This window comes from Lates calcarifer, linkage group LG1 (assembly GCF_001640805.2).
Source record: "Lates calcarifer isolate ASB-BC8 linkage group LG1, TLL_Latcal_v3, whole genome shotgun sequence".
NCBI classification, from domain to species: Eukaryota; Metazoa; Chordata; class Actinopteri; family Centropomidae; genus Lates; species Lates calcarifer.
The window spans coordinates 13,443,717-13,456,723 of record NC_066833.1 but is presented as its reverse complement, the minus strand read 5'-3'; the positions used below and the strand labels follow the sequence as shown (position 1 = coordinate 13,456,723).

General features: G+C 38.9%; 1 protein-coding gene and 1 long non-coding RNA gene across 4 annotated transcripts in view; one reads left to right on the top strand and one right to left on the bottom strand.

Moving 5' to 3' along the window:
- The window catches only part of LOC108900549 (coiled-coil domain-containing protein 138), a 52,203-nt gene extending 48,552 nt beyond the window's left edge, over positions 1-3,651 (bottom strand). For all 3 annotated transcript variants that reach the window (XM_018701669.2, XM_018701666.2, XM_018701668.2), the window contains exons 1-8: positions 3,504-3,651; positions 3,092-3,243; positions 2,672-2,809; positions 2,205-2,324; positions 1,472-1,549; positions 1,177-1,296; positions 550-702; positions 302-418 (exon numbers count right to left, since the gene is read on the bottom strand). In XM_018701669.2, the coding sequence (XP_018557185.1) occupies positions 302-418; positions 550-702; positions 1,177-1,296; positions 1,472-1,549; positions 2,205-2,324; positions 2,672-2,809; positions 3,092-3,243; positions 3,504-3,636 (1,011 nt within the window). In that variant the 5' untranslated portion in view covers positions 3,637-3,651. The remainder of the gene's footprint in view (positions 1-301; positions 419-549; positions 703-1,176; positions 1,297-1,471; positions 1,550-2,204; positions 2,325-2,671; positions 2,810-3,091; positions 3,244-3,503) is intronic.
- Positions 3,652-5,814: 2,163 nt separating this feature from the next.
- LOC108900536 (uncharacterized) lies at positions 5,815-9,492 on the top strand. Its single transcript, XR_001963742.2, has 3 exons — positions 5,815-5,959; positions 6,648-6,719; positions 7,049-9,492. It is a non-coding gene; the product is annotated as an uncharacterized LOC108900536 (long non-coding RNA).
- The last annotated feature ends 3,515 nt before the right edge of the window (positions 9,493-13,007 follow it).

The following is a 13,007-nucleotide window of genomic DNA, read 5'->3' as shown; positions in this document are numbered from 1 at the left end:
TGTAGTGATCTCAGGAAGAAGTGCAGACCTTCAGACCCAGAAATAACTTTCTGGAACACAGTCACTACAAAAGCAATGGCTCTCAAACTAACAGAAACATTTAATTAACATCATACATACTGTGCTATGAATTGTCAAAATTTCAACCATTAGCCTGGGTCTGAAAAAGATGAGTAAAAAACCTAAAAACAGAGTCTAATATCCCACATATCCCACATGTTCTATTGTTACTGTATTCATTATCTCCCCTATAACTACTTGCTACAAAAGCCCAGTTTACCCACAGAAATAACCAATTTACCTGTGTGCTGTTGTCCATGTATCTCAAAGCCCAGTGAATGAGGCGAAGAAGGCTGAGGAGGAGGTCCGGTTCTGACAAAGAAGTGTGATGAAGCTGATCTGCTAATAACGGCAGCACCTACAGAACCAAACATAACTCATCACATTGACTGGAATATAACTTTTTGTGGTCATGACAGCACACTGCATGGTGGAGGACAGTTATAACAAAATTCAAAGATCAGAATGAAGCTGGTGTGAATGTGCTACCTTGAGACATCTCTCGTTGAGCACAACCTCCACAGGCAGACAGCGGCCAACACCTTTCACTGCATTTCCCACAGCTGATGAGAATGTCTGCCCATCAAGTACCCAATCCAATAATAGGGCCAGGAGCATTAGTGGGGTGGTACTGGAGCTGCCCTATAGAAAGCAAGGTGAAGGGCCATTTGTAAAAGTGACTGATTTCATTGAGGAGATGTTAATTATACTGTAAAAAGTATGGTAACGGAAAGTTTGACACAGTCAATGTTCTCTGAACAGAGAAAAATAAATTGTTCTTTAAATGACAAGTGCAACCATATCCAGCTAAGTATATTAATCTTCATCAACAACAGTGATGGTAACATAACAAATCACAAACTATGATTCATTATGCCAGCTGGCAGGGTGAGAGTGGTTTGTGGAGAGTGAGTGTTGTACTGCTTCCAGTCTGGATATGTGTAAATAAGTGTCTTAGTGCCTCTCTAACCATGTTAAATGATGTGCAGTGTTTTGTTCAATTAACACATTATCAATAAAAGCAACTAACACAGCCATAATTAGAGCTAATCCTGCTGATCAGTAGTACATTTAACTGTCAAGCAAGCAAACACACACACAGAGTTGTTGAGGTACCTTGTTGCTGGGTTTTCCAGAGGCTGCAGTTAGCATGTTTTTGGATGGTTTAATATTGTCTGTAGTCTTAGCACTCCCTTTCTGACAGCCTCTTGATGCTGCACTGTGTTCATATTTCCTCTGAAAATTTAATTAACAGGTCAATGAATAAATGTATGAAGGAACATCTAATTTAACCTTTAACCAAAAAAAAAAAAAATGAAATACTGAAAATCTTCAACAATTAATATTATAATGCTCATGACTGTAGTTATTTAGAAACACGAAGGAATAACAACCATAAATGTGTTGTTACCTGCAGGTTCTCTAATCGAGCCTGAACCCTCTTGGAGTGGCTCTCCAACTTCTTGTTCTGTTCACTGATCTCATTCAACTGTTGAATTAAAAACAGAAAATGTCAAACTGTAATGCAGACAATGGATATAAAATCAATTAAACTATTATCTCAACTATACATTTCTATGGTTTTTTTTAGACCTTTATTCAACACCAGCAGCAAAATCACTTTAAGTCCCAAAAGGACAGTCAAACCAAAAAAACAAGTGTAGATTCAGTGATTCCACATCAGTGTTCGATAGTTTAACATCCAAATACATGAGGATTATATTGTAGTGCCCTCCTGTGGCCCAAGGTATGAACTGCTTGATATGAGCCTTCTCAAGATTTGATCAGTCACTTAAATTTTGATAACAGAAAATTGCAGTCAAACATTAGCTAGTTTTGTGACATTATAGATGGGTAACAAAACAGACTATCATACATTTACAGTTATAAACAAGCTATTCTAAATGTTCTGATCTTTTAGTATTCTAAAAATGGAGATTGTGGAGGCCGCAAGTTTAGACACAGCGATAACACTGATACCTAAGAGGAGCTTACATCGATTTAATTTCCCTACAAGGTTTGTACTTGTTGCCCTTGTGCTAATATAATTTTAGGATGCTGCATAAAAATACAGTGGCCATCAGTTAATTTACAAAGGTGAACAAAATACAAACAGACAGTAACTGGAAGTGAACACTTCTAACCTGCTTCTTCATGTTGTCATTCAGCTCCTTGATGGTGTCAAAGCTGGATTTGAGCCTCCTGTTCTCTTTGCTCCGCTGTCGAAGAAGATCCTGCAGCTGGGTTAGCTCGTGTAGGTGTTTCTGGTGACATATCAGGCGGGATTATTACATTTCATTTCCTGGAAACATGTCTGAGGTCCAATTAAACTACCTATACCTGTAATCTTAATATAAAATACATATTTATAGTAGAGTTTTATTCATATTCATCTTGTTGTGTTACAGAATATGAAAAAATATAATAATGTTAAAACATGATTAAGTAGTATGACAAGCTGTATGATTTGAAAGTTGTTTGTGATTGAGGTCTACAGAAATACTTCCTGAAGGAGGACAAGTGGTGGTGTGAAAGGAAAGGGAACAAGGAGACGTGAAGAAATATAAAACACGTGTTGAAAATGACAGCATAGAGTGTACATGTGTCTGACCTCCTCTATAGCCAGTATGCGAGTATGGAGCATCTCCTCCAGCCTGGCCAGCCTCCCAAAAGATTCCTCCTGTTGTTTCAGCCTCCTTTCTCGCTCGCACAGCTCCTTCTCCCACCGCTGCTGGCTTTGTCGCTCTGCCTGCACACACACGCACTTTCATCCTGGTATACTTTATTCCCCCTCTAACCCAAACGGAGTCTGAAAATCTGAAACTGAAACTCAAAACCATTTATCACAATCATAAAATACCAGTATGGGGAAAATGAGAACAAAAACACACAGACACCCTGAGTTTGTGTGTAATGTCGGACACACAGCTTTGATTGTGGATCCCTAAACCAGGTGCTTTTTCTGTCCTCTAGTTTTCCCCCCATCTGGATTTAATGTTAAACTGTCATTACAGTGGTTCTGCTCTCTCACTTTCAGCTGTTTGTAGATCGTCATCATCTCCTGGTAAACCTCTACTAAAGACGAGGAGCAGTCAGGCAGTTGATGAGCTCTCTGCAACTCTCTGTCTGGCTCAGTTTCAAGGGACCCAGGGCTACCATCCAGACAAGAAGGCAGGGTCACATCTGGACAAACAGGTGACAAGTAGAGTCTAAGGATTGCTGATTATTTACTGCATTTATAAGAGAGACTGTAAAGAAAAGTCCGAAATTTAACCACAAAGTCAATAAATTACAAGAACTTGTCAGGTGACATTCAAGGACGAATCCCAGAGACCAGATTTTTTATGCAAGACATCAGAGGCAAATCATTAATTTTCAGTCATCGGTTATATTCCATCGCAGAACACTAGTGACTAATATCTTGCTCTAAAACACATACTCACCAGTTTCAGTAAACAGCACCAAAGAGTCCTGAAGTGGGGCAGCCGCCAAGTCCCCACTTAGGTCCTCATTACTGCCGTGAAGACTATGATCATTGCCAAACCTTAGAGAAGACACAATACTAATCACGAACATGTAAAATTGTAATTGTAAAGTAATGTCATGAGACTTACTGTTTGGGGACAGTTTGATGTAGATTTGCTACAGCCCCTGGAGTTCATGTGGCTCGTTTGTGGTACACGTACCATCCCTGGTTCCTAAAATGTCTTCTGAAGGTAGCAACTAGAAAAAAAAACAAAAAAAAAAAAAAAAAAACAATAAAAAAAGACATCAATTTATCAATATATAGATAACACTTAAAGTTGGACATTGCTGCCATATCGATAAACATGGCTAGTGGTAGAACACAGATAAAGTTAATTGCGACTCAGGCGTACATTCAGTAACGTTAAACTACGACAAGAAGCGACAAGTGCGACTAACTTGCACATTTTTTTACTGTAGTAAAGTTTGGTGTGGAGTTTTTCTCATAGCTAACGTTAAAGTAAACAGACAACAAGGCGGTAGTATCGACAGAAAAGCGTAAATTCGCGTTAACGACCATCAAACTCTGTAATAGAAGTAAAGTCGATTCACATCACTTTGCTAATAGCAATCACACAGTTGGACCAGTGACAGACATGCAAGGTAGAACTAGCATTGTTTCCATGAAATTATCAGACAAGCTAAGCGTCTCGTTTCTACTTTACGATGCCATTAAACTCATACCTGTCTCCTCCTCTCTAAATATTTCTGCTTAAGCTTCTCCACTGTATCAGCTACGTCGGACTCTGTGTCTCTAAACCGCTGGTTCATAGTTACTTTAACTAAAATCGACAAACAATTGAAGCTGAGGCTTTCTGCGCCACACAATAAAATAAACTTCCGGTTAGAACCTTCAGATTAAAACGTCTTTCATGAATATGATCCAGTTTTCGGGATATTTGATGTAGGCTACATCATTTTGACATTCTAATCGTCATATTTCTAGTTTCCCCCTAGTTACGAAAACCAATTTAAGGAAACGTCCACCAGCCGTGTGTGTTGACTGTAGAAAGCACACAAACAATCCAAACTTGGCGGATGAATGGTCATGTGATGCGACGCCAGAGCTTTTCTCACGGTGAGTAGCGCCATCTAGCGCCGAATTGATGATTTAAGATAAACAGCAATGTATGGTGAATATTGCTGGTTGAATATTATCAACTGTTGGTTTATAACCCTCTTCAGAGCATCTGACGACAACCAGACCTATTTTAAACATTTCCAATGCATATATATAGTAAGCCAATAGACTGGAACAAAAGACTGTGACTGAACATTTTATTCAACAGGTGCCTACTTAATCATAGGCCATGATTTAAAACAAAATAGTAGTAAATAAAAAACTGTTTCACTTTGGCATTACAGCTCTTTCTCTTGAACCATAATATTACAGAGCTTGCATTCTTTTGGTTCCCTTTGTCTTACCAATGGTGAATTATGAATAAGCACATGTCCAAAATCATACAGTGCTGTGGCAATAGCGATGGTAAATGAAGCCCTTTAAATTAGGTTAATTTAATTCACTTCCTCCTTATGATTTGGTACAGTACAGTAATAATTTTGTATATATATATATATATATATATATATATATATATATATCACCCTAAAAATGAAAGCTGAATATATATAGGTCCTATGATTAAAACATCTCAAATATAGGCTTTTAGCAGGCATACGTGTGCATACCAAAATCAACAGTGTGATCTCAGAAAACATCCCCCTTTTTCACATTTTACACATTTTAGATTTTTCACAAGAAATAAACTGATTATTTTTGCATCTGAAGAGCGTTTTCTACCTACTTTTACTTCTCAGTGGGAGGACTAGTTTCCTGCAATGTAAATAAGTGAGTCATTTGGAAACATGACACAATTGCAAGACTGACTGTGCTTTTTTCTGTGATTGTGTACTTGGTAGACCTATAGTTTAAACAAGTATAAACACAAGAAGCAAATCTCTTTTCAGTTTAATTCAGTTCACTTTTGAAAAGTGGCAGTATTGGAGTTTATGTTGATAGTTATGTTGAAGTGTTGATATTCTGCATCAGTCTTCTGTATTTAGAGGTCCTGAGAATCTTTCAAAGCTAGACAATGCACTAAACATTTCTGTAGAGTAAAGTGTTGGTTTTTACAACCTTCCGTGATCCTTGAATGTATCACCGCATGCGCGCTCCAACTATAAATACTGACGTCAGACGCCGAAATTCGCATACCATGGTGACGGTGGTGTTGGTCTTCATGGCGGGGTCGAAATTTAAAATCCCGGGGGCTTAACAGCGCAACTGCTCTTGTCTTAAATGTTTGGAAAAGTTAAGAGACACCGGGACGATCGCGTTCAACGACAGGAGGAGCTCGGCGACTCCGTGAGAAAGGTTAGTAAAGCTTCTTAATTAGCCTTAGTTAGCGTGGTGTTAATGTCATTGATGTCAGGTGTGTCGGCGAGTGTTGGGCTCGTCAAGTTTGTAGCTTACTGTTTTTCTTTAGAGTAACTTGTTTACCTCACTGTGGGAACGCCGGCTTTTGCACCATATATTGTTTTCATTAAGCCGCATATTTAAATACAAGTTCATAGAATTTAGCAGAGGAAAAGTCGGAGTGGTGTGTGTGTGGTCGCTCAGAGGGACAGGGGTTTACCCGCAAAGTTTTAAACACTTAATAATTCGGACTGGATGAAATTGCTGAGGGTGAAATGTGCTGGGAAAATAGATTTGGCCTGTTTTAACCACACAAACACAACAATGAGTAAGGCCTCCCAGCCTCAAGTGTGTGCACTGTTTTGGTTCAAATAAATGTCCGACAGAGGATGAATATTGACTGCTTTGTTTGTTTGCATATAGATTTATTTATTTTAAGTGAATATAGCCTGAAAGTGTGTTGTGATTAATACATTCAGTCATACTATTGGTCTTGCAATTCTGATATAGACCAGGCAATCAAACAAACGGAAAAAGGCCTCTCCAGGTAGCATTGAGCATGTACGGTGTACCCAATATAATCCAGTTGAGCATTTGTGAGTCAAAGTAATTGACTATGCTTGGTTTTATCATTTTTAATGTGCAGAACAACGCCCTCCTGTAAGCTGTGGGGAAAAGACACTGGGAGAACTTCGTCCTTTAAAACCCACCGAGAAAAGTAAGTGATGCAATTGAAGCAGCCACGAGTTAGCATAGTGTTAGTGTTAATGTGATTGCTGTCAGGTGTCTTGATTCCTGTTCGGCTCATTAACATAGTGGTTGAGAGTAAAGTGATGACTTTTACTGCACTCGGGATTGCAGATCTTTGCAGCATGTATTGTCCTACTTTTATAATATTTCCATAGTCTGTACAGCTTTAGTACCGCACAGATGTCAAAGTGAATTCCAAGGTTAGAAAATTACCAAACGGTCAGACGCTTGAGAAATCTGACTAACGTTTTTTTTTCTCTCACTCTTTTTTTTTTTTTTTTTTTTTTTTTGCCGCAGGTAGATCTACGAACCAGTAAGACTCATTTTTCTATTTATTCTGTGTTTTTGGATGGCCGCCGCGCCGCTCTCTCACAAACACGCACACATGCACACACACTGACTTTTACATCCTCCCCTCTTTTTCTCTTTGCTGTGTATTGAAGGTGCATTGTCATGACTGCTGTGTCATGGCTATTTATTTGTCAGCTTGAAATGGTTTTTTGTGATTTTGCTTGGCTGCTGCACCACGACTGTTTTTTTTAACAACACCCGTTTGACCGACATAGCCATAGTCTGCGCATCCAATTTGAACATGGCCACCAAATTATTTCGTCCGTCCGTCCAACATGGCCACCTATTCGTTTGTCTCTGTCTATTTCTCTTTGTTTTTCTTCTGTGTTGAGTAACAGAAATCAGATCTCTTAATTGTGTCGGGAGGGATGGCCTTCCAACACAATTGGAGCATTTAGAAGCCTTGTTGTTTGGATCGTGAACTTATTTAAAGGACTGTTGAGTGGTGAGAAGTTTGGAGATAAATGATGTCGCTTTTGTTTTTTGGACCTTAAATACATAGTAAAAAAGAGACTGGCTCTGTTTTTGCTAAGCTAGTGATAGTTGGACCAGGAAGATTGAGATGGAGGAAGATTGTCAGAGCTGGGCTGAGACTGAAGGGACTCTTTCAGGGCTCTGTGGTGGGTCAGACAGGTTTTATGTTAGATAGTAGATAGTTTATTGGTTCATAGTTGCACTGATGATGATAGGAGTGGAGAGTTTTTAGTGTGGTATTTTGTGTTAAAAGTAAGAGGATGTATTGAAGGTCATGGCAATCAGACTATTGATTTCTGTCTGTCTAATAAGCTTGGATCAATGTTTGTGCACTAACCCCTTTACTTTGTAGGTAAAGCTACAATCGGTGAGTCCCATTTTTATATTCTTTAATTCTAAGTTGTGTTTTTGGATGGTCACCATGCCTTCCTGTTTGTCTCTCTACAGTAGGGCTGAACAATTAATCAAAATATTAGGCTTGTTTGTTTGGTAAGAATTGCAGTATCCTTCAACCCTACTCTAGATTTATGTTAAAATGACTTTTAGACTATAATAAAAATCCATTAGGGTTATCTGTTTCTTCTTGTCAATGCATCATCACACAAACACACGTCCTTTGTTATCATAGCTGGTTATATTCACTGTTCAGAATTAAAGTACATTCTAGATCCTTGGCCAAATGTATTAATTGGCCTTAAATACACAATGAGTTTTATTAACTTAGAACTGGTTTCAACATCAAACAATCCAAAGCTTGTGTCAAATCACTGGAACAAAAAATCGGTCCGTGCGCACGTGTGTCCGATATTACCGCCTACTTGTTCATCCAACGTGTCTGCACATCCATCGTCCAACATTTATTTTCCCGGTGGACCTTCAAACAGAATTTCTTTGTGGATCTTCAACAGGTACTAGTAGATCTTCAAAAGTAAGTGCTGTTTTTTTTCCTTCATGTGCTGGGGTTTTACTTGGCTGCTGTGGCAAAACTAACTAATGAATTTCAATTTCAGCCTTCATCTGGACTTCATCCTACAAAAGAAAAGGATTGCGTCTTTGTTTGTTTTGTTTGTTTGTTATTTTTTTTGTTATTTTGGGGCCGCTGTGCCATCTTTAATCTCTATCCCTCACCCTTTTAACTCAGCCACCGTGCTGATCTAACGATCTATCCCTTTCCTCGTTTATCCGTCCAACATGGCCGACCACTTGTTAAAACTTAGATGTTTAGATGATATCTGTTCTTATCATCTAAACATTTATATTTTTATATCTATAAAGTGCCATTTCTCTTCATTGTATTGGCAGGATTTTAATTACTAATTAATGAATATAGATGACTGCAGGAATGGGTCTCCCACCCATGATGTATTTTTTTATTTTTTATTTTTTTTGTGTGTGTGTGTGAGACAGGGAATGAATTTTATGTAGTCTCTAGAGTCTCTATTCAGCCTGTTGTCTGTCCATCTTGTGTTTGTCCATCTTTTGTCCATGTTTTTGATGGCCGCTGTGCTATCGCTTGTGGCAGCACCTGTCTGCCTTTGTCTTTGTGTCTATCAATTTATGTGTGCGCGTCCGTCGAGCATGTGCTGTGGTTTTCCTTGGCCGCCGTGTGAAGCAAAATCACAGTGCCATGACTGCCTATTTCCTTTTTTTGCCATTTATCCATCCAAGAGGACATCCATCCATGACAATTGGCCATCCGTCCGTCTACCCGTCTTAGTCTGTATAATCGGTGTCTCTTTTTGCTGGTGAATCTACAAACAAGTAAGTCCTGTGTTTGCTTAATTATGGCCGCCATGCCAGCCTTTTTTTTCCCCTGTCTCTCACACTAACACGTGCACACACACTGATCCTTACACTCCCTATCCACTGTCTTTTTTTCCCAATTGTGTCTTGGCCGCTGTGCCTCTCAAAAACACGCACACCACACACACACACACACACCACACACACACACTGATACTGATACTGTCACTGTCTGTTTTTGTCCCTGTGTCTCCTGTCTGTGTCTGCCTTTGTTTATCTTTTTGTCTGTGTCTTTTTGTTTTTATTTGACTCTCTCTGTATCTTGCCTGTGTCCCCTGTTTTGTTTTTGTCTGTTTTTCTGTGCCTGACCAGACTGACATGCACATGACCTTTTATTGCAATGTCTGTCTCTCTTTTCGTCTGTCTTGTTCTGTCTTTGTCTGCCTGTGTCTGATGAGACTGACATGCACATTACCTTTTATTGTTCTGTCTTTGTCTCTGTGTCCTGTCGGTGTCTTCATCTGACATTTGTCAGTCTGTGTCTGACCAGATGATGTCAAATTAGCTTAATTGAACTGACTGACCAACTGTCCAGTTATCTTTATTGGACTGATCAGCTGTCAAAGAATGATAGATCAGAAACCTATATTGCTGAAGCAGTACAGAAAATGAACATTTACAGGTAATTGCCAATAAATACATAATATGAAAATAGAAACTAAATCAAATACAGTAAAAGGATTTCAATAACCATTACCTTCAACTGAACTCATGATCATGCAGGACAGAAACATTGTCCATTAGTGCATAGAAGGAATGAATCTAGTAGTTGAAAATGGCATGTGCTGTGACAGTTTACTTCCATCTCTGGCCAATTAGCTTGGATCAACTTTGGTTCAACAATTTGTTTTCAGGCAGATCTACAGAAAGTATCTCTTTTTTTCCTAAGTGTTATATGAAGGCAGCTAGACTTGCTTGAGGTTCTTGAAGACCTTTCATGAGAATGGATTTTTTTTCAGTTCTGCCCACTTGCCTTTGTATAGCACTTAGAAATACCATGACCTGGATGACCGAGAATCTTCAAAGAAAAGTAAGTGTCATTTTTGTTTTTTAAATCCTGTTGTTTTTAGCTTTTTTTTTTTTTTTTTTTTTTTTCCCCCCTACTGTGACTGTGCTGTCTTGGCCTCCCTGCTTATGTTTCTGTCTCTGTTTTTCTGTCTGTGCCTATCTTAGATGGTCTTTGTCTGTGTTTTTTTTTTTTGTGCATGTTTGTCTGTCTCTAGCTTTGTCAGTCTGTCTCTGTTTCTGCCTATCTTTTGTTTGTCTTTGTCTGTCTCTTTTTTTTTTTTTTTTTTTGTCTTTCCATGTCTGTTTCTAGACTTGTCTTTGTCTTTATTTCTCTCTGTCTGTCTGTCTCTGTTTCTCTTTGCCTTACCTGTGTCTGACTCCATCATGGGGCAGCATGTACCACCTAAACTCCAGGGTTACATATGCAGCCTTGAGTATAAAAAGTCAGGCATTTAATAGGTGGGTTTCCATGATTGCTGTAGAAAATTCGCTCCAGCTAAGATGGGTTTCAGACTGCTTATTAGTGTTTCATACCAATTTTTATATTTATTGTCACATTTAATTGGATTTTGAAATTAAAGGCTGGCTTGTCTCACTCTGCCAAGTTTAATTCTAACTGGAGAAACAAGTATAACCTTTTTAAATTCAAGTAGGTCTGAGGCGGTTTCGTATCAGTGTTTGTTTGCATGGCATATTGGGAGGCCTCCCAGCAGGGGAATTTTATCCCACCCCTGCAGAGTGTTACTAGGGTACGGTAGTATCATTTGCTGACAATATGCACTGTGGCATCAAATGACAGCATATGTTTGGCATTTCATATGTACGTGGGATTGTCCTTTAAAACTGGAAAATGATTGGTAGCGCGTTTTGGATTAAACCTGGCAGAAAGAGACAACTTGGATACCTCTGTTTATTTGCAATTTGAGTGTTTATACTTAATTTTCAATCTATTGGTGATTAGATCAAAAGCAATGATGGCTATGAAAACCAAAATGATACATTAATTGCTGTTGTTAATGGGTGAAAATTGGCCTTATATCTTACCATTTTTCATGAAATTTACAGGAGACAGTGTAGTGTTAAGTTAGTGACAGCTTGTATACTGCAAAATCTCTCCTGTACCCTTCTGGATCCTTTTTAATCCCTTTTTGTTTGATTTATTTGCATTTCATCATGTCTGTCTACAGGCCCCAGCACTTGCAACTTGCTAAGATGATCAAGTGGGATTTGATACATCTGAACTTGATACATCTGAACTTGAAAAGTTTGGATAGCATCTGAATTCCTCCCCCCACCCCCCATACATACACCTTTCCAACCTTCGCTAATAGGTATGTGTTAGCCCATCATCTGTAACTTTCCAGAAAGACAGTCTGACCGATACACTTCATGTCACAATTGGCCAGCTTAGAGAATCACTTGGGACAAAGCTTAATCCTGTCTCCTGGTTTGTGACACAGGAAACAGCTGTTAGCCAGTTGTTTAGCCAGTGTTCTTCCTCAGTTATTGATTCTGTAGCCTCCTTTAAAATTCCTCTCTCTGTATTAATCCTTGTTTGGATGTGCATAAACAATTGTACCCAGGTAGCATTTTTCTCTTCATGGTGCTTTTCAATGTTCACTGCTGCTTCTGTTACACCTGCAGAGGGAGCAGTTTCTAATTTGGCATTATTGTCTTAACATGTTTAGTAGGATGTGGCAGTAGACTATTGACCAGCATACAACTTGAAATGTTTGACCCTGTCTAAATATTTGATTTCTGACTTAATTGGAGAGCATGTCTTAAGAACTACTTCTGAGAGACCCTAACCTGGCGATGCCAGATGGATTTTTAAGTTAGAGTAAACTTTTTAAATTTCTTTCCCCCAAACTTGGCAATAACCAGAAATGAACTTGGATATCTTAACACTACAGAGAACAAGGTCAGCAGAGTCGACTCATGTCACATAAGAAGGCAAGGCTTTTCTCCTTCCCCTTCTTCTCTGTGTGTGAGGAAGTCTATGCTTTCAGTCAACTTATTGCTAATTTAGACCCTGTGGCTGATAAAGAAATGGGGGGAATACCTAGCCTTACAAGTAAGCATATAGACCATGGACCCCTACTGAGTTGTGTGCTGTGGTTGTGCAGTTTCCAAAACCAGACAAGGATCCATCTGCTTTTGTGAATCAGCTGACCATGGTATGCTATTATGTTACTCCAATGCACATACAACAGTTGGAGTTGTTTTTAAAGAACTGTATAAGAGTAATGTAAAACCCAGTTAATGTATAAGCCAGAAAGAAAGCATGTATAACATTTCTATTTATAGATGGTATGAATAGTCTGAAGCATTTGGGCAAATTAGGGTCAAGCATTAATGGCCACATCTTGCATTGCAAAACATTTAAAAATAATGATGAATTAGGAGATGGTTCCCTTTGCAAATGTGTTAACAGCAGCAGCAAATGTTGTCATGCCACATGAAGAGAAAATGAGACCTGGGGAAAATGCAGTGGGATTGTTTTTTTGTGCAGTCAAACAAGAGTTATTGCAGACAGAGGAACATTGGGGTGGCTATGGAATTGTCAGCTGAGGAGGAACTTTGTCTGGACAGCTGGCTGATAGCAGTTTCCTGCATAACA